The following is a 22,321-nucleotide window of genomic DNA, read 5'->3' as shown; positions in this document are numbered from 1 at the left end:
GATGATCAACCCTTATACAACTGTCCTACCGGAACAGTTTTAACCCATTAACTGCCACGATCCCCAATTGGGGATATTTTTTTATATATTTTTTTTTAAAAATTTGTAGAACTGTTTTTTTGGCGGCAAATAACAAATTAATTTAAAGCAGTAAGTAGTAAACTGTATTGATGGTAAACATTTACATTTTCTTGTCTAGTTTTTGGTCAATAAGAAAACAAAGTGAAAATTTCCAGGTTAGTCGTTCATAGCAGCCATGTTACTTTTCAAGTTTGTTTTTTATCAATTATTTTTGTAATAATTAAACTAAGCGTTTTAGCACAGTTAATTCAAAGGTTCTAGTTGTAGGAAACAATATTATCTTCCATAAATATTTTAGAGAATTAGAGAAAATGGATTTTGAACAGTGATCCCCAAATGGGGATCGTGGCATATAGGGTGAACAAATTTCCGAGTTATAGAATACTTTTAGTATTTATTTATAGAAATGGGAACCACAATAATTTTATACATTCAGTGAACTAGAAGAAGCAGTAAAGGGCCTTCACTTTTTAGAGCAGTTTGACTTTGAGTCTGATACTGATTCAACAATAGATATTGTTGAACAGCCTCCGGACTTACTAGATATTGTTTCTGATGTTGAAGAAATTGACGAAAATGAATTAGTTCATTGCCAGCCAAAGGATGTTCCGGAGATATTAGAGCTTCATTCCAGTAATTTTTCTGTAGAGTTCTCTTTTATGAAACCAGACACTGTCAGTTATATCCCACCAAATCAGATCAAGGATGTACAGATAGTGCGATATTACGGTCATCACTATTTGAATCAGTTTATAAGAGGGAAACCAATACGATTTGGCTTCAAGCAAGGGGTCATGTGCAACCGGTTACTGTTTTCGTGCTGAATAATACGAAGGCAAACAAAACGGTGCGTTTCAAGTTGAAAATTATGGTGCTTCCGTCATATTGAAAAATATTTCAATCATTGATAATCCTTCAAATCTATTTTCTATTACTTTTTTTTTTAAATTTTCTATTACTGACAAATAAGAAAACCCGTTAAATCCACAGAGCTAATAAATACATGTTTCAATAAGACGTAACAACTAGTACTCAGTTTTGAACATCCAATCTGCCACGATCCCCAAATGGGACTTTTTTTAAAAAAACTTTTATTTTTTTTATATAATGCATTATTTCATTAATTTCACTTATGAATGACAATTTTGACTCAAACTAAACATGATAGAGCAAAAAAAATACATTAAAAAAATTTGGCAGTTAATGGGTTAATGAAAGGCCTTTGGGCATGTTATGTCTCTTTACTGATTAAATGACCTACCTAATCATTATTTATGTTCATCAAGTATTCAGTTTTTGTATTCGTAATTCTTTGTAAAAAAATCACTCCAGCTTTTAACTCACAGATACCTCATTTACATCGAATCACATAATCATGAACTTAACATTCATAAGATGATCTTGTTTTAAAAAAAAAAATTCGAAAACATTTTTTTCGCCTCCGGAAAAATCATTTTTTTGGAAATTGAATCTGTCACTTTAGAAGCTGGGGTTGATTTTAATCTGAGTCTTTTTGTATTTTTCTTCTTATTTAACTAATGATCTGAATGTTTTCAGCTTTCTAATTGCAGCACTTTAAATTTTGTTTGATATGTTAATTGTAAACTATGTTTCAAATTAAGTAGATGATGTCTCTGAATCAAAGACTACAGCGCACCCTATTTGTGATCATGTCTCTCCTAAGTCCTAATGCGTTCCAATTTTGTTTCCGTTCCTTGTATATACCTAAAGTAAATAAAGTAAATAAATAAATAAATAAAATATTGAACTTTTTATTAGAATTGAATGTTGTTACGTGTCCGGGGATTGGATGCCAATTCAAAATGCGATATATATATATATGTTTTGTGGGTACGCGACAACCACTAGGGATAAAGGATATTATTACAATTCCCAATAGGATATTGCCTTGCCGTAATGTTCCTAGGAAGAACGTGTATGAGGCCTAAAACAGTCTGGGAATGGAGAATTCATAACGGTTACTCCATATTCCTTTGCTGTACTAAACAAATATGGCAGTGTCGCACAAGACATTGGCAACATAAAATTGAATTATTTTCTGTAGATCTTTATGTTAATTATTAATTTTTTTTCTTCTAATTGTTTAAGTTAGTTTTCTGCTCAGCAAGATGCAGTAAATAGAAGCTGCAACATTGAAAACTGTCAACCTAAAAATTTATATTTTAAAATTAAAGAAAAAAACGTTTTGTCTCGTGACAAATCTTAAGTACATAGCTTGGTCCGAACTCATGTCGAATGTTTGGATAATTTAAAGTACCAGTTACCTGTCTTATACTGTAGATTAGAATACGGTGAGAATCCCTGCACTTCATAGGCACTGCAGCTGAATTAGACCAATAGGCTCAATAATAATTGGGTAGTTCCAACAGCAGGAAATCTTCCCATTTTTTTTTACTAGCTCCAGAGTATCCAAGTATCCAAGTGGTCTCAATCAAGACCAGTGTTAAGATGTTTCTTCCAGTCACTTTCTGGGTTGGGGGGACAAGGACCCACAGTGTTGATATCTCTTGGAACTTGAAAAGGCATGAGAAGGCCATAGATTCAGCTGCAGAGGCTGGTAGGATTGTTGTGTCTCTTGGTGGGGGTTTTAAGGTGGCCAATTCTAGGTATAGCCGTGAGTTTTCTGCGCAGGTATGCCCCCAGCAGAAGCACCTTACAAAATCGTCACAAACATACGAAGCATGCGTCTTGCACTAAGACACAGATTTGGGCGATACAAGTGTTACCTGTGTTGATGTTTGTTATCTGATCCTGTTAGCCTGCTTAGTCCCACAATTTTTTGATGATTAAAATATTGTCATCACAAAAATTGTGGGACTAAATCGTAAGTTTTCCCAAGAAATCCTTTCTCATTGGAATGAAATTTACAGTAGTTTTATCTAATTATTTCTAATACTTAATAGAGTTGATTAAAGTGGAACAACTATTACTTCTAACTATATATATACATATAGTACGAGCTACGACTAGCAGCCTCTGACAATCTCAAAGAGAACTACACTACAGTGGTGATCCATGTAAAAGATGTGAACGACAACCCGCCAGTGTTCGAGAGACCTACATATCGTACCCAGATCACCGAAGAGGATGATCGTAATTTGCCGAAAAGAGTGCTACAGGTCTGGCAGTTCCGTCCAACAACGGAAATTCGCATGCAACTACTCTCCCGCTCTGGCCTGCTCGCCCCCTTCACCAAGAACAGAAATTTTTGCATGCGCTATGCACTTTTTTTTTTTTTATTTAATGTTCCGTTCTTTCTGTTCTTTCTGTTCTTTTTAATTTACTTTCAATATCAGTTGTTTGTTTTTACCTGTACTGTTTTATAATTAGTACGAACTGAATCTGGTCGCATCGGACAGCCTGAATGAAAATTTCACAACCGTTGTGATCCACATTAACGATGTAAATGATAATCCACCAGCGTTCAATTCACCACTTTACCAGGCGGACATGGAAGAAGAGATGCCAGGACCGCATCCCGCCCACCTGTTACAGGTAATACACATAGAGTGTCCCCCGGACATATTACAAAATCCTTTAAAAAAAAACCTTCACAAAATTTTTCTTAAAAAAATAGTCCCTTCGTTCATATTTTCTTTTTCAATTTTCCCCCTAAAATTTGTCCATTTTTTGTTTCCTTATTTTTCAAAGACAAAAAAATTTTTTTTTTACAGAATCTTTATACTCGAAACTCTCTTAATTAATTTTGTAATCCATAATAGAATGTATAGATCGTATAAACGGCTCTTTATTAGCTTGATTCTTCAGCTTAGAATTTGGCTCGGAGCTGGTACACGAATCTAATGCCACTGTACAGCTTTGTAGACGAGGGTAAATTTTATTTTCCAATACCCAGAAACCTCATTCTCTTTGAAATAAGGATTCAAGATTGGCGAGGAATCGGTCAAATAAAAAACAACTCGTCTTTTTGCCAACGTTTCAACACATATTTATATTGTCCTCTTCAGGGCCTGGGTATTACAAATACAAAATACAAACAATTTAGAGAATCAGTAATATAAAAATAAAATGAAATAAAAAAAAAAAGAAAAAGTAAAATACAATAGATTCTTTATAATTATAAAGAATCCCTGAAGAAGGCAATATATTTGTCGAAACATTGGCAAAAAAGACGAGTTGTTTTTTTATTTGACCGATTCCTCGCCAATCTTGAATCCCTAGTTTAAGAATTTACGGTCACGAAGCCTATATATTCATATTCTCTTGCAGAAGTAGAGGGAATTGATACGCTGTTTCATTCCCAATCAAATCAATTCAAAATTTTATTGTTTTTGAGTGATACAACTCATAACAAGAGTTAGGGCATAGTATAGAATATTTAACTAAATAATAACCTGTTCAATATACATAAAATATAAGAAAGACGCCACGATAGCCGACCGGTTAAGAGACTAGACCCGCAATGCGAAGATGTATTGCGGTACTAGTCTATATTCCCTGTCTATACCTTTAATAGTAAATATGAGAACTTTAATAGTAAAGTATGTTTGTTAGGCGGTGATAGGCTAGACCCGCAAAGCTAAGATGTATTGCGGTACTAGTCTAGGCCTTGGATTTTATTTAATGGTTAATATGAGAACTTTATAGTAAAGTATGTTTGTTAGGCGGTTATAGGCTAGACCCGCAAAGCTAAGATGTATTGCGGTACTAGTCTAGCCCTTGGATTGTATTTAATGGTTAATAAAAGAAATTTACAGTAAAGTATGTTTGCTAATCGCCTCCGTCCACGCCACCTAATAGTTGGATGTAAAGTCTGCCTAAAAAAATATATAAACGTAATATATAAAAAAATTTACCAAATAATTTTAATGCAATAAATAATCATTAAATAACTGTTAATAAAAGTTAACCAAAAATAAAAGTAATACTATAAAAGACAAGAAAAATCTAAATCAATGCATGATTGTCGAATAATATAATTAGATATGTTAAGATTGATATATTTATTTATAATAATATATTACAAATAGATTAACGCAGCCATCCTATCTTCAGAATAATACTCGTAAATAAATAAAAATATATAGTTACTTTCTAAGCAGAACAAAAAAGGAGATAAAAATGGGAAAATACAAATCTGTGACGACATAATAGTAGATATAGCTTTGGTACCAGGAATACTAAAATTATGGGATATAAAATAATAACTAAACAAACAAAAATAACTACAAACCTGTCTCAATTTATGTTAACAGAGGGGGATTACTCATTTAATAGGGAACTTCATTCATTTCCAGTCGAAACAAAGCAGCTACAGTTATCAAAGTCTGTACTAGCCGGTGCTTAGACAAGACTTAAAAACGACAGTATCCTGGATTTATCAAAAAAAAGGCCTCGAAATTGTTGTTAACCCAGGATTTATAGGAGAACTTGATCTCGTCAAAAACTTTAGAACTTTCGTAAAGATTTATTAGAAACCTGTTCGATTTGTTTGTAAATTTCTCATTTGTCAAAAATTACGCATGCTTGTTTTGTTCAGGATAGCTTTGAGCTTACTAGAGCTTTCTACTTCGGCAAAGGACTGAATTCTGTGCTAAAGCTAAAGCCTTCTATAATTAATCTGGGATTTTGTTACCATATTACCATTCTGTGGCTTCAAATATGGTGACCACAATCTTCGCTTTGTTTACGTAGATTATGTTTACGTCCACCAAAATCGGTCTGCCAATACTAGCACACCACTTTCTAGGATCTAGGAGTCCTTGATATTCCGTAGTGCTTAATTTACCGTTTGTTAATATTTAAGAGTTCAAATTAATTTCATTATTTTAAGGAAAATTCTGTTTGTATTAATTAATTCAGAGTGTGAAACAAAGGAAGAGTGATCTATGTAGGAAAAGCTACCGGAAAATTGTGTACAGTTTGTCATCTGTGCATAGAATGTGGTTCACGTACAAAGCACTGAGTTCCTGAGCAGTAATGTGACCGAACAAATTCCGGCAGGAATGTACTAAGAGGCTGTAAAAGGATAAATTCCAGAAGATGTTTTGTTTTCACTGGGCACCTACCACATGATGTAGGAATTTCGGTTGACTGAAGAAATCGATTAGGCTCTCTCTCCTCTCTTCCTTCCTTTAGAATCGATCCTCCCATTGCCGGCTAGAATTGTTAGTTGGCATTCATTTATTGTTTGAGCTTGGTGATCCACTTTTTTTTAAGAAAAACTTTTCTTATTGAAATTAAAAAAAAATCTTTCGAATCGTATGTCCATATTGCCCCATTCTGTGTAGGCTTTTTCAGATCGGAATTGCCACATTCAACTTCAATTAGTGAACAATGGAAAGTCATTATTGGGTTCCAAAACTGGTCAATTTTTGAGACCTAAATTAAGTGTAAGGGCTATAACAAAAAAAAAAAAAAAGTATGGTAGAATAAGCTGGGTTTTTAAACCAGATTTGCCACTATTTACCTCGTCTCAAATGATTCTCCTTATAAAAGAATGGATGGCAAATACCTCCTGAGGGTTACCATTCCAGATAAGCGGTAGTGCTAAGATGTTGAAAGTCAAACTTCAGTATCCTGGATTTATCAAAAGGACCCGGAAGTTGTGTACTACCCGGAACCCAGGATTTATAGGAACTTGATCTCGTCAAAAACTTTAGGTCTCTCGTAAAGAAACCTATTCGATTTCCTTTGTTAATTTCTCATTTGCCATACATTAAGCATACTTGTCGTCCAGGATAGCTTGGGCTTACTAGAGCTTCTACTACTTCGGCGAAGGACTGAATTCTGTGCTAAACCTAAAGCCTTCTGTAATTAATCTGGGAGTTCAAATATGATGACCACAATCTCCGTTTTGTTAACTCCTCTATCCTCTATCCTCTATTCCTCTATCCTCTATCCTCTATTCCTCTATCCTCTATTCCTCTATCCTCTATCCTCTATTCCTCTATCCTCTATTCCTCTATCCTCTATTCCTCTATCCTCTATTCCTCTATCCTCTATTCCTCTATCCTCTATTCCTCTATCCTCTATTCCTCTATCCTCTATTCCTCTATTCCTCTATCCTCTATTCCTCTATCCTCTATTCCTCTATTCCTCTATCCTCTATTCCTCTATCCTCTATTCCTCTATCCTCTATTCCTCTATCCTCTATTCCTCTATCTTTAATAACAACATTGGGTACCCTAAATTCTACAGACCCTGGTATGTGCACTGTGTGCTTGCTGATGGTGCCATTATTGAGCGTTCTTTGTGTTGTAAGGCTGGGATACCCTCAGCAACTTCAAATTCCCTGAAGGAGTGGCTAGTCCACTGCTACCTACGGGATTCTGATGATATTGCCCAAATCCTTGTTGATCTTAGAAGACTAAGACGTTGATTTCATTACTTTAGATCCCTTATTATGGCTAAAGCTACTCTGTTGTGGGACTTAACTGATTGTTTATAGCAAGTCAAAGTTTGCATAGCTCACGTAGCACTGCGTCTGTGACGTGTGAGATGTGACGTGTGATCTCTCCATGCTGAGCTATCTTAGAAGTAGTTATTCTCAACACATTTTCCCCCCAAAAAAAACAATTACAGGTGTTCCCTCATTCTTTCTGGTGTATACCGGAAATTCATCGATACACAGCCATCTAAATACATTATTTTACAAATAACAAAAGAGGGTTACTTCCTTTATGAAATCAGATAGATTGGCTAGCAAAATAAATTTATCTACCCACTAGTATCTAGCACAGACTGACCAATGATAGTAAATTATTCGATATCTACTGTACGATATTGCAGCCAATGCTGCAAGAGAGGAATTTAATGTGCCTGATGTGGGGGAATGCTGCAATTTTGCATACTAATGAATGTGATCAGCATAGCCCATTTCATTTTAGAGAGGCTCATACTAAAAAATCATGATGGGTATATATAATTTCTCTGCGAACACGTATAATCATTTGTTCATTTCGAATTTCTTGTTAAACCTTGTTCTTTATAATGCGAAATTACAATATAAATTATGTTTGTCAGAAAAATGTTGGGCCAATTTGTTTAGGCTATTCCTTTGGTATTCAATAACGCCTCTGGTTTATATACCGGGTGAACCAGTAAGTATTGCCTGTGGGACTACTGTGTGTGGTATATGACGTATTGTAAAGTGGAGTTCAATGACGTATTGGCCAACTTTATATTTTCCGCTGTTCTTGAGTGACGTCACTTTAAATTTTTTTTCCTAAAATCATTACTTTTTTCCAATAAAAATGTTATTACTCAGAAAGTTTTAGTCCGAATTCGATTCTGATGGACACGGTTAGGAAGGCAGATAAATTTTCTAAAAATTGATACCATTTTGAAGCATAAGTTATTCTCCAAACAGCCTCAATCTTCCTCCGGATGCTGCAAAAATAAAAGTAATGCTCATATCTAAGTTTTTGCAGCCAGGTGTAAAGGAAATCTTATCTAGTTTCAAATATGGGTTAGATATCTTGCAGAAATAAGCTAAAAAAAAAAAGTAATATCATACTATAGAAACGACGAAGATATGAAACGGTTTCTATTGTTCCTGTGTTGTTATTTCCCTTAAAATTTTTGAAAAATACAGTAAACTAAGGGAATAGAAAGAAAAGAAAAGAAACAAACAATTTTCTATTTCTGCGTACGGTTTCACGTTTTTCCCTACAATTTACAATTTTCCTTTTTTACATGTTATCTTATATTCAAAGTTTTTTCTAACAAAGGAAAACAAATATAGCGTTTTGTTATTTTTGTTTTGTAGCGGAGATCAAAAGCGATGCTGTATATTTCGGTTAAAAATTTACATCAATGTTAGTTGTTTTTCTTTGAAAATTTTTTATTTTTCCCGGTTGTTTGTGCAATACTTGAAAAAAAACTTTCACTTTGAGCGATACTTTTGATAAATAATGAAAAATCAAGGAGTATTCCTGTGTTTTGAATTAATTTAAACCCGTAACAAAATTCATTCACAAATAAATAAGTGTAAATTAAAAACACCTCTAACTGTCGAATTAATTCTATAAAACTCGTAACGTTTTAATTAATAGACCAACTATTTCAATTTAAATAACATTTTTAGACCTGAACTGCGCACCTCATCCTACAACTAGATATTCCTTTTAATTTGAATTAAACCAATAATGTGCCTGAGTTTGTTTTGTAATATTATCATCTGATGGTAAAGTATAATGTACAGCCAAACTAGATCAAACAAGCGATCAGACCAGTTTAACTATATTATCTTTAGAGAGATTAGTCCCATCTTTGTCCCCTTGGTGAAATGATCCGATAGTTCAGGATAGTTCCCGGGCACTTTTGGAGTTTGCCGTTGAGAATCACAACTGGCCTGAAAATCCTGCAGAGCTGCATCCATTGGGTTTTTATGGTCATCGCCTCGGTTCAAGGTAGACAATATTACTCATAGGTACCATTGGACTAGATAGGGCTCAACGGTATCCGAGCGGTTATAGGCTAGACCCGCAATGCTAAGATGTATTGTTGGTTCAATGGGTTCGATTCCTGCTGTCTAGGTCTTGGATTTTATTTAATGGTTAATATGAGAAATTTATAGTAAAGTGTGTTCGTTAGGCGGTTATAGGCTATACCCGTCAAGCTAAAATGTATTGTTGGTTTAGTGGGTTCGATTCCCGGTCTTTGGCCTTAGGATTTTATTTAATGGTTAATATGAGAAATTTAAAGTAAAGTGTGTTTGCTAGTCGCCTCCATCTAATTTCCCTAATTTCACTAATACCGCAACCCAATATGTCTTCTTAGTTTACCGAAGGGATGAATAGATTAAGGAGCCACCTGCTTTAGTAATTTTGTACTAATCCTGGGTTGATTATACCTTACTTCGTATTTTGGAGTGCAACTTAAATTCACGTATTTAATTGAGATACTTAAAATTCGTTTAAATCTCTCGTCACGTATTTAATTGAGGTTCTCTTAAATTCGTTCAAATATATAAAAAGAACCATTTTTAAAATATTTTAATATACTTCTAAATTACCAACTTCTCTGTCTAGATCAGAGGTCGGCCAAAGTGGGTTTTTATATAAGACCCCCAAGGGTCTATTTAACAAAAGTAGGGGGTTGAAGGAAAAAACAATTTCGAACCCAATATAGGCGGAACCTTGCAAAGAAACACCAGGCACACCCATCTCATTAATTAAGAAGCAATATTGTAGTTACTTTACTTACTTATAATTACCTATTATTTAATAATTATTAAGGTATTTAAATTTAAACATTAAGATATTTTTCATAAAAACTGTTCTTACAATAAATGTTTAAAATCACAAAAATAAATGTGACAAAGACAGAGTACCTAATAGATAGTTTTATTTTTAATTAACTGAAAATTACTTTTATCATGGGGGTCGATGGAGATTTCGAAAAAATTATATAGGGGGGGTCCATGATCAAAAAAAGTTTGGGACCCCCTGATAGTTTTCATTTTTATTTATTAATTGATTTTTTTGGGGGGAAATATGTGCTTTCTTTTGTGAGAGTTACTTATTCATTTTTGTTTTAATCTGAAATACTGCTTTTCTTTATATACATGTTATTGTTACTTATTTAATTACTCGTAGTTAACATTTTTTTCTCTGTTCAAAATAATTCCTTTGGAAGAAAGTAGAATTGGTTAACCCATAATGTCTTTTGTCCGTTTTTCTTGTTTTTTTTCTCTAATCCCATCGCCTTATCCAATCGCCTATTTACAGACATTCTTTTTTTTATATATTTAAAGCAAACAAAGTAAAACAAAGAAATCCCAAAAAAAAATAACTAAATCTTAGAAGAAGCTACCTTGTGTCTTTAACCTGTGGTGAGGGATATTATATATAAATATATATAAATTGATCTGCTTTAATATTTAGTAAGTACTTCTTCTTTTTTTTTCGCACGATTATGTTAATTATATTACAGCTCATTGGTGCAAATTAATTAACCAAAAAAAAATATCACCTTGCTAGCCTAGAATATATTTGTTTTTTACTTTTTCATTTATCTTTATTAATTAATGCACACACCCTTAACTTGTGAAAAATTAAAAATTCCCTTTTTTTTTGTTTTCTTAATTACGAAATCCAGGAAAAAAGAAAAAAAGGGAAAAAAGTTATATAACACCCAGCATGACGGATCGTTAGTTTACGTCAATTAAAATTCAGAGCATGGCTCCTGTTTTTAAATTATTATTTATTTTTTTTAACCTAGATTAGGGTCGCTGCGATATGGACCGTTTTAATTTTTTTTAATTTATCTAATGACTTAATTAAACAAAATATTAATTTAGTATTTTTCTTTATTTTATTTTTTTTTAATGCACGAATTAAAAATGAATCTGCCTAAATTTCCTAGCGTTGCTTTAATGTAACAAAAGTTTCATTACAAAATTTCATATTTGTATTTTATGGTAAACTTATGTACAACGTAAGTATTACTAGTAGAAATTCACAGCTAAATGTTCAATATGGCTTACATTAGAATTAAGATTTTAAACTTTATATTTGAATAGATCACTTAAGGCTTTTAAAAAAAAAAAAATTAAATAAACGTACAGGTACCGCTTAAGGTTCTAACTTAAGTTCTGTATAACAAGGATGAAGGGCTTTTTTTTTTTACATCGAGAACTTAGATATAAGGCGAGAAGTTCAGCCTGAAAAGAAGATGAACGAAATTACAAATCCTGCAGTCACACGGTCCTTTTGGGAAACACGTAAGAAGAGCATTTTGGATAACCTTTCAAGAAGGGAGACCTGTAAAGCTAAGATGTACGAGTATTGTTGGTTTAGTGGGTTCGATTCCCCAGTCTTAGGCCTTGCATTTTATTTAATGGTTAATAAAAGAAAATAGTAAAGTATGTTTGTTAGGCGGTTATAGGCTAGACCCGCAATGCTAAGATGTATTGTTGGTTAGTAGGTTCGATCCCCGTTCTTAGGCCTTGGATTTTATTTAATGGTTAATAAAAGAAATTTACAGTAAAGTATGTTTGTTAGGAGGTTATAGACTAGACCCGCAATGCTAAGATGTATTGTTGGTTTAGTGGGTTCGATTCCCGGTCTAGATGCCTTGGATTTTATTTAATGGTTAATATGAGAAATTTATAGTTAAGTATTTTTGCTAGTCGCCTCCGTCCCCGACACCTAATTTAGTAGTTGGGCGTTAAGCCCCGCCTGAAAAAATAGGCACTTTACTTTACTTTATTTAATTTACTTAGTCATCCAGGAAAGCCGCACAATAGTTTCACAGTATACCCCCTCAAGAATAATAATAATAATAATAATAATTGCCCAGAACACATGACGGGCGTCTCTCCCAAAGCTTTTAGGGTACTTTCAGCAAAAGATGGCGCCAAATTCAGTTCTCCTTGGTTTTATCCAGATTTTTGGTAAATGTTTGGGTATTTTGAAGGAAGTAAGTTCAAGCTTCTCAAGGGAGCGTCAAAACCATAAAATTAGAGTGATAAATTCCCCCTTCATTTAAAGCCCAAAGGGAGGATACAGTTTAAAAAAACTAATATCTACCCAGGCTCTCTGGGAAAGCCCTAAAGGGAGCCGTCAGATTGGGGTATCCACTCACTGGTACCCCTCCACTCCCAGGGAAGGTATATCCTTCTATATGCAAGATGTTCACTTCCTTGCCATGAAAGTCCATTATATCTTAAAATGGCTTTCCATGCCTCGGATACTCTGTTACTCGCCATAGTAACTCCTTTAGTACTAACCATCCTTTGGTTAGTAGCATAACGTATGGATTTCGTTAAGCAAGACTTATTTTGTTGTGAGATTGCTAAACCCAAATAATTGTACACATCGACTGCCATTGTTATGAACATTGTTTTAAGTTGTTACGAATGTTTGAGAATTTCCTTATTAAATCCTCTGATTTGTGGTTGTTACGCTGGGATACCCGCAGAGACGCCTAATATTCCTAAAAAAAAAAAAAAAAGTGGCTAATACACTCCCTTCTAAGGCAGTCTTCTAGGCCTTATTAAAGTAAAAGGCCAGGAAGAGCCTCGTTTAAGATTTAAAGTCTCTTAAGCACAAATATTCTAGAAATGGTGCTCGAAAGCTCGCAGCAAAACGAGGCCAATTAACAGAAAGATGTTCAAAAGAAAAACAAAGGACAATAATTGATCTATCACGCCATATTGGATTTGACTCATTTGGAGCAACGCAGGGGTTAACATGACTGCTTATTGAACTCATTTTTTTTTAGATTTGTTGACTAATTGATTGACTTTTCACTCACAGCAATAATTTTGTTCATTCCCAAAGCACTTCTATATTCAACTCTAAAATAAAATAAAGAAATGATGCCTCAAAGAACCTTAAGCGGTGCCCATTTTATTGACACAAAATTTAGATCAGTTTAGATTTATCTCAATTAAATTATTTTATCACTTAATTTTAAGAATTTTCTTTACCAAGATAAAATTATTGAACTTATATTTTTTGCTTTTTCTAATTTATTAACTTTAGCTATGATAAACAAAAACGTTTAGACCAATCAATGAATGAGATTATTAAATCGATTGGTTGGATTAAATTGATTCTTGTAATTGTAATCGATAGATTTAATTTTTTTCTAACCTCAATTTTAAATTTAATTCATTTTTATAGGTGACAGCCACCGATGGTGATAAGGACAGACCACAAAATATTGTCTATTTCTTGACTGGCCAAGGTATCGATCCAGACAACCCAGCAAATAGTAAATTTGATATAAATCGAACTACTGGAGAAATATTTGTATTAAAGGTATGAACTTTAGCAATGTAATTTAAATGTATTTTTTTTTTTCCTCTGCCACAATAATTTTTTATAATGCTATAAAATGATATCTCACAAATGGAACCTGTTGTGTGGATCTAAAATCTTAGGTCATTTATTTGGAGTTAAATATTTTGTTAAGTGACGCCAAAAAAACGTCGGCGCTTTTTTTGGGGGGGGAGTTTCCGTCGTAAAAACGCTAAACGGAAATTAAATTTTCTAATCCGGAAAAGTTGCAAAATGAATTGTGCCAATGAAAAGAATGACAAGAATAATAGTGGAATTATGAATTTTTCCCATTTTCATAGTTTAATTCATGAACAGGATCGTCACGGGAATTTTCCTTGTAAAAAAGAAAAGTGAATACGTAAAAGAAAATCATAAAAATTGGAAAAACTAGTTATCTTTTATACCTATAAGGGACGTGGAAGGGATGATGAATAGATCTGAAAAGATAAAAGATGAGGACATCAGCGGAACAGTCAAGAGATGGATGGGTGTGTTTCCCTCCACCAAAATGTAATATATCTTCCTGTTAATTCCTTTTTACTAAGTGTAAAAAGTTGTTCTGTCTCTCTCTTACTTCCAGAGATTTCTTTGCTCTGCCTTTTATTGAAGAACATTTAATAACTTATCGGCTGATCTCCCGCAGCATCCTGATAAAACTGGGAAAAAAAAAATTGCTTCATTCAAATCCCACTGTCGGTTCACTGATTCTACGAATTGAAGTCAATAGAAGGTTAGATTAGATCCTATTGGGCAGCCTCATTTTGTAGTTCTAGGAGGAGAAGCTTCATCTTGTTACAAAGTCCAGTGTTTTCCACACGAGTTACGGAGGTTACAAGATGCAAAATAGCATTTACAATTCAATTCAGAAGTATAGAAAAAAATTGCTTCTTCCCAATTTGAGAGAGCTGCAGAGAGGCTGGGTCCAAACTTTGGGAATGAGATCATTTTCTGATCCTACTGTAGACACTTGCAGACTCCACCATCAACCACACAGAGGGTGGACCTACGTTGCATGGTGATCCCCAGTAACGTAACTTTGCCAGAAGAAAAAAGAAAAGGTTTCTTGGGCTTTGGATGAAGGAATTTCCCCCCCCCCCGTAAGATCTTGGCCACTATCAAGATCTTATGGGATCGCTCAGTGCTGGATGGATACCCACAGACTTCCTAACAGGTTTCCCTAAAGATATCTGGAAACCCCAACTGAATAAAAAAGAAAAAACAACTTCTTTTACTAATAATGAAGTAGTGCGTGGAAAGCATGACTGCATCCAACCCTAACCATAGTTGGGAAAATCTAGTTTGAAATTTCTTCGATTTTAGTTTTTGAGATACCTTTTAAAGGGAACCTTCAATAATTTTGTTTTTGGAGGGGCGGACTCAGTTTTGAATCAAGTAAATGTTGCTTCATTACTCATTCATGGAAGACTGTTGTTCGTTGAGGGCCGAATAGAAAAGATCTGGAGTAAAATACTCACGTGTCTATCTTATACTACAATTAGCGAATGTTCTAAACTTATGCATTTTCCTACTAACTCCAAATATTCGAAAGGTATTTCCGTCATTCTATCACTATGTAGTTTAATAATTTTTTACACACTAAAGTGAGAATTTAAATCAAACGTACACTGACTTATTTCTGCTCAAGAACTGAAAAAGTTTTTAAAAAAATTTCTTGAGCCTTTTTTTGAGTATGAGGAGACGCCTAATAGACCCAATGATAAAGGGTCCATGTGGGATTACCCAATTAAATTATCCAGGATTTTTCTTATTATACTTCCGGTGAAATTTAATATGGAAACCTTAACCTGATCGCAATACCCCCACCCTCACTGATCCTAGAAAAAAGAAAAGAAAAACAAAGAAACAATAACACAGTATAAAAGAAGATTTTTCCGCAAAAGCACTGTCAAAGATGATTTTAAATTCATTAGAAATAAATTTTACTGAAGTTAGTATACTGTTGCCCAAGTTGTGGGGGGGGGGAATGGGGCTACCCGAAAAACAGGAAAAACAATGGGGGAAAACAAAGAGTTTTCCATATTTAATTTTCAATACTCTGGCCCACTTCCTTCCTCGTTCTACCTTCAGTTTTCCTCCGCTAACAAATAGATAGGGACTACCAAGAATAACGCGCGCGCGCGCGCGCGGGGGACCTTGGCAGAAATGAAGATGATTTCCAAAAGAAAGCCTGCTAGTGTTTTTCTCTTTGTTCGGGATAAAAGCACTTTCAAAATTGGTTTATCAAAAGTGAAATCTTGAGAGGCCAGTTTTTGGAGATCTAAGTTATACCCAAGAGACCCCCCCCCCAAAAAAAACCCTCCTCTCTATGGTCTTTCAGTTTTAAAGGGTGGTGGGTGGGTGTGGAGGAGAGAGGGGGAGAAAGAACGCTGGAGATAGAGTGAGCAATAGGGTGTGAGTGAAAACTGAACCACAATACAATTCCCCGTTATAAGATCTAAGTTGTAATTACTAAGTTTTACTAAAGTATTGTGATGCTTCATCTTTGCCAGATTTCCTTTCTCATTTTAAATCTCCTGAAAGCTCCTTCTCTCTTTCTTTCTCTCTCTCTCTCTCTCTTATGAGAAAGTTTAAAGAATTCATTTTCACCTGCGCTTTCGTAAAGCTCTTTGGTGGGTCTTTAAATACTTGATGAATTCTACTAGCAAAACTTCAGCAATTTCCTGTTTATTGCTATTGGAGGGCGGCGGTCATTGGTTAAATAGAATTTGTTAGATTTCTCACGTGCTTTAAACTTTTATATCAAGCAATATAATAAATGTTTGATTTTAAGTAATAAAAAGTTCGATTACAGATAAATTGATCTTATTAACTTTATTAAAAATTCAGCTTCAATGTAATATTTGTTAAAGTTCTGGAAACTGTTCAGTTTGACTGAATGTTCACTCCTTTTTCGGTGTTAAGAACGAGGTTAGATCTTTTCCTTTTTGGCGGAAGAACTTGTTCTTTTCAGTAACATTGCTTAATAATGTGTCTACTTCCCAATTTTCCGGTCTTAAGAGAAAAAAAACCGGAAGAAATCACACAATATATTCCTGCGACACATGAAGTTAACAGGAAAAATTGTGTGCGATCCATTTTCGAAAGAAAATGGAAAACAAGCTTTTGAAGATAAAAAATTTTCTTCAAAATTCTGTAATAAACTTAGGAATGAACGAAAACCTCGAGCTGGGTTTCTAGATTATGGCGTACACCCGTTTGAGAAGAAATTAGATGTGAGAAAGATTTGGGAAAGAGATGAAAACTTCTCTATATTAGAAAAACGCAAATATTGAAATGTTTTGGCCATGAATTGGGTATGGAGGGGTGAAGGGAGAGTTGGCCGAAAAGGGTTGTTCTATATCTCAGGATGTAACTAGGACAGATTTTATTGCTTTAAAAGTATACTTAACTTATAATTAAAATGATCATCCCTTCCTCAGGTTATAAAGAAAGAAAAGGCCGAGAGGGGTATCAGGGCGGCAAGAGGTTTGTCTCTAAGCCAAGATTGCTGAAAGAGTGGAATGTTTAATAGCGGAGCAGGATACGACGATCCCTTCGTTATGGATTAGGGTACCTGGAATTCATTCACACAATTCAGAAAGTGGGTGGGAAAAAGTGAATCCATTTCAAAGATGAAAAAATCTGGAGAAAACTCTTAAGACACAATTTTCCTGAAACAATTTTTGGTGAGAAAATCGTAATTTACGTAAATAAATGAAATGGCATTTTCTCTCAGTCGGTTGCTGAAAAATTTGTAATTTTGCGTACATATTAAAAGTCCTGTTCATTTTAAAATGAATTATTTTAAGCCGGAAATCTCTAATTTCAACGTTCAAAAATAAATTGGTATGTTCAATTTCTGGTGAAGGGATAGAAGAACGTCGAATTTCCAATAGATGGCAAAATGTATTGGATGCTGTTGCTTGGCATCACGTTGACACACACAAACAGAACTGAGGAGAACAGAAAAACAGCAAGTTTGGCGCGAGAACTACATTCAATATGTCCGTCCGCAGATTATCGCAGCCATATATGGTGGATATGGCAAGACAAACGCGGCCTCATAAATCGAAGCATCTCTCTATTTCTCGTACCGGAGAGAGAAAGAGATGTATTACCTCCCACTGCCACCAATATTGAACCAATAGGGCCGTACTACCTGGCCGTCGATAGGACAACAACCCTGTCACTGTACTCCAATGTTAACCAATTCTCCCAGTATACGATTTCCCATACATGGATACCTAAGTTTGGCCCATTAATTTGCTACCGTGATGGCCTCCGCCCCAAACACAAATATACACCAATAAATCTGGATGTTAGTGAGATAATTTCTACTTTGAATTGAGTGATTTGTAAGCATACTAGTGCAGGAGATTGATGTAGTAGTTACGAGCGCAGACTAGTAAGTGATCCTCAGTTTGACGCCTCAATAGGCGTCAAATTTGTAGAAAAAAAATTGTTAATAGTGAAGTAAGAGCTTCTGTCATCACGGCACCTAATTTGGCCTAAGTTGGACGTGAAGTCCATTACCTTAAGTCAGGGGTCCCCAAACTACGGCCCGCGGGCCACATGCGGTCCCCGCCACACTACCGGAAGGGTATCTCTTTCATTGGTGGTTTGTGGTGGCGGCGTCCCTCATGTACAGTACTACTTCCGATGACGCGGGATGCACGCGAAAATAGTGTAAAATAACAGCCAGAAGTAGGAAGAAAGGCAAAGCACTATAACTAAATCGGACGTTGGACCATCTCATTAGCCAAAAGCAGGTCCATAGTTCCCACAGAAATACTGGGCAGTTTGGTGATTTAAATTTAACTTGTTCTTTATTTTAAATATTCTATTTGTTCCCGTTTTGTTATTTTACTTTAAAATGAGATATGTGCAGTGCGCATAGGGAATAGTTCTTAGTTTTTTTTTATAGTCCGGCCCTCCAACGTTTTGAGGGGCAGTGAATTGGCCCCCCTGTGTAAAACGTTTGGGGACCCGCTGCCTTAAGTTATAGTAATAAACGTCTGTACTTCTTTTATTCTTTTTTTGTAGTTATCCTCAATTTTCTGGAATAAGTTGAACTCTAACATTATAATGTTCTTTGTTTTTGATGACAGATTCATTTATCCAATAGGAAGAAAAGAATAATGCCTATTTCTGTCATTATTTTTTAATTTTTCCAAGCTGTCGACCCTAGGGACTAGAACATCTTCAGGGCTTGTTGGCAATATAATGCTTATGATAATAATATAAGGTTGTTCTATCTTCTATCCTGCCTGATTATGAATCTTAGTAGCCATCTGTAGGTGTGCACATAAATAGGATAGAAGACACATATCAGCCTTAGATGTAACAATGTAAAAAAAAAAAAACCTGTGGCTGTGTCATGGACCCGGCCGTGTGTTGTACGTGAATACGTTTACGTAACGGGTTATATTTTTTATAATATAATAATATATTATTAAGCAGCGGTAAGTGTTTTTCTTTTGTTAGCTTCAATGAGCGCAGAAACCATAGACGATCACACACATCACACTTATGTCCGAATGGATTGTTGGCAAACGTCGTAGTGAAAGGTGCACTAGCTGCTGCCCAATGTGTCTTCATAATCGACGATCGAACACAATCTATGCCTATACAGTCCATTGTCGATGTAGAAACGATTTCATCATCCACTTGCATAATTTCAACCGCCCCAGCTGCAGATGTACTGACACCGTCGTTGATCCGCTCGGCCGCATTCATTCTTTTACGTTCCCGGCACAGCTTGACTCGGTCATATGGTGTTTTATTATTACCATTCGATTTTTTCTTGAGAAGCTCTTTCGAACCGTATACGATCTTTGTATTTGGTTTAGGCTTTTCGACGCGTATAGGCCGAAATTATATATTTTTGATAATATTTTTTTATTCTAACACCTTATTATATTCACTATCACTATTTTACACTAATGTTTTATATACAATCGATAGATTGTGACGACAGCTGACGATTAAAACTTAAACGAACATCGTAGCTTCTCCGAGTTAAAAGTTATACTGATCTGAAAATGGCGGCGCTTCCCCCTCCACCGCGCGCGATGCTTTACAGTCCTCGCTTATCGTAATGAATTCTTTGATCCTTTAGCTATCCAGTGGTCTAATTTAATTCTGGATGTAGACGATAGATTCGAAACTATAATGCCAAACTGTATCCCCCGATTTTGTTATCCTTAAGTTTTTTTGGATTGCCTCCATATGATAGCAAATTTAAAGACGTATTCACGTCAAAATAAAAAAACATAATTGTCAATAGCATAAGCTCTGAAGATGTTCTAGTCCCTAGGTCGAAAGCTTGACAAAAAAAAATAACAAAATAAAGACTGGAATTGATAATATTCTTCCTTCCCTAAACTCTAAACCAATTTTTTACTAAAACCAAAGAAGGTACTCATCAATTTTACTTTAATATTGGACAGTAATTGAATGGTCAAATCTAGGTATTCCATTGTTTGTGAAATACGCACTGGTGAATTGGTTAACTTGTAGTACAATGATTGCAATATCCCGACGGCCAGATATCGAATGTTTATTCTGGCTGGAATTTCGTTGGAAGGCGAGTTCCTCGTAAAGAAAACAAGGTACTTTGACTTTTGCCTCTAGAAATTACAATCTATGGTTACCTATCAATTCATATGTTGTTTTTGTGAAATGTGTAGTTATGGTTTCTCGAGTTGGTTGGAAACTATGCAGCATATTGTTTCTTACAACAAGGAGAAATGAAATAAAAGATAGGAGTCTTGCGTGTCCTCATAGGAATGGGCATTATTAAGGAATATCCTTCTTTTTTTTTAAATTACAAAATCGAAGTCCAAGAAAATTTAAATTAAAGGAGGTTGCGCGAGTGTTCACAAAAATTTTCTAGAACATCGAAAATTTGTTCTTACAAAATCTACAAAACTTTCTTCTCTACTTGGGGATAAAAGAGGGAAGAAAATTACCCAAGATTGGCAAGCGAATTCTGACGTGATTACTGGTGAATTATTCACAAAAGAAGGAACAGTAATTAACGCGAAAGGTGTGACAAAGAAAAAGAAAAAAAAAAAAACTCTGATGTCTTATAATTGCGACAAGTAAGAGAAAAAGGAAAGTTAGAGAATCTGCACCAATTGTAATCATATTTAACAAGATGACTTCATTAGTAAACAAAGTCGCTAATTCATTCTTTTGATGTATCTTCCTCCATTCCTCTCCCCTACCACCAAATAAATATTCATTAGCTTGCCATTATGTATTTATAATTGTATCTTTGAAGAAATAAGAAAAAAAGCTTGGGTGAGAATTCTCTTGATGAAATCAATTATTTACAACTTCTCTTCTTCAATTGCCTCTCAAGAGGAGGAGGCTCCACTATCGACTAAACCGAAAGATCTGTTATGGTTCCGCTAGGAAAATGGAAATTTAAGGATTTGTAATGAAGATCAAGAGTTGGGGTGAAATGATGTTCCTTTGCCAGTAGCCTAGAATCAAAAAGGTTCCACCCTTCAGTGGATGCTGCAAGATTTCTCTCCCTATTAAAATCTCTAGGATTTTCACATCAGTAACTTTTTCCACATTTGGGTCTTTTTCTAACAGCATATTAAGAAAAATACTAGCTTTACTGCCTTGGCAATATTTTTAGTAGAAAGGGGGTATGAAAAAAATACATAAAAATGACCTATCGCGTGCTCTTCTTTCTCTTTGATAACAAGTTAAAAAATTGAAATATGATTAATAAATATCAGATTTTGAAATGGCCTAGCTACCTTTAATTTTGAAGATATCGAATTGCGGTTTCCCGTTTCTTTCATAACTTTTTATAGTCTGTATATGGAAAATGGGGGTCAACTGCGAACCCTCACTTTTTGACGCGCGTCAGCCGCGTATGCGGGCAGGAATCTAAAATTAAGTCACATATTCTGAAACTAGAGTTGACGGCCAACAAATTTTTCCTCTACCATTTTTTGCTCTGATTAACCGTTTAAGCATGAAATAAGCATTTGAGCCGTCTTAAAACGAACACCCTGTATATATATATATATATATAAATATATATATATATATATATATATATATTTAAAAAAAACTGTCTCTTGATTGTCAAATATAATAAATAATTTATTATAAATGGGAAATAATAATCTTATATGTTTTGAAGGATATTTCGTCATACATGAAGGTTAAGCTAGGGTACACAGACTGACATAATGACATATTGTCAAGTAGTCGATAAAAGGTGATCAGGCAGGATGCAAGAGATCCCCTGTAGTGCTTTTTTTTTTTTAGCCTTCAAAAGAAAAAGAGGTCAAGGAGAAGATAAGTAGTCATTGGGATTCTGCCCTATCCTGGATCCAGAATCACGGCCAGTCACCGACGGTACCTTGCTGTTTTTGGATTGACAAATTGTGTTTTTCACTCCAGATTATCTGTTCTAAAGATAACGTTTCCCTCAAAAA

The 22,321-nt window shown here is 34.7% G+C and overlaps 1 protein-coding gene across 7 annotated transcripts in view; it reads left to right on the top strand.

Moving 5' to 3' along the window:
• The window catches only part of CadN (neural cadherin), a 1,042,724-nt gene that overhangs the window by 997,382 nt on the left and 23,021 nt on the right, over positions 1–22,321 (top strand). For 6 of the 7 annotated variants that reach the window (XM_074131811.1, XM_074131807.1, XM_074131808.1 and 3 more), the window contains 2 exons: positions 3,057–3,221; positions 13,698–13,835. In XM_074131811.1, coding sequence (XP_073987912.1) covers positions 3,057–3,221; positions 13,698–13,835 — 303 coding nt within the window. Of the gene's footprint in view, positions 1–3,056; positions 3,222–3,432; positions 3,598–13,697; positions 13,836–22,321 lie in introns of all 7 variants that reach the window. The other variant, XM_074131810.1, reaches the window with a different exon arrangement.

This window comes from Rhodnius prolixus, unplaced genomic scaffold (assembly GCF_049639745.1).
Source record: "Rhodnius prolixus isolate KJV_2025 unplaced genomic scaffold, Rpr scaffold_4, whole genome shotgun sequence".
Taxonomy (NCBI): Eukaryota; Metazoa; Arthropoda; class Insecta; order Hemiptera; family Reduviidae; genus Rhodnius; species Rhodnius prolixus.
This window is presented reverse-complemented; position numbering and strand designations above follow the sequence as displayed.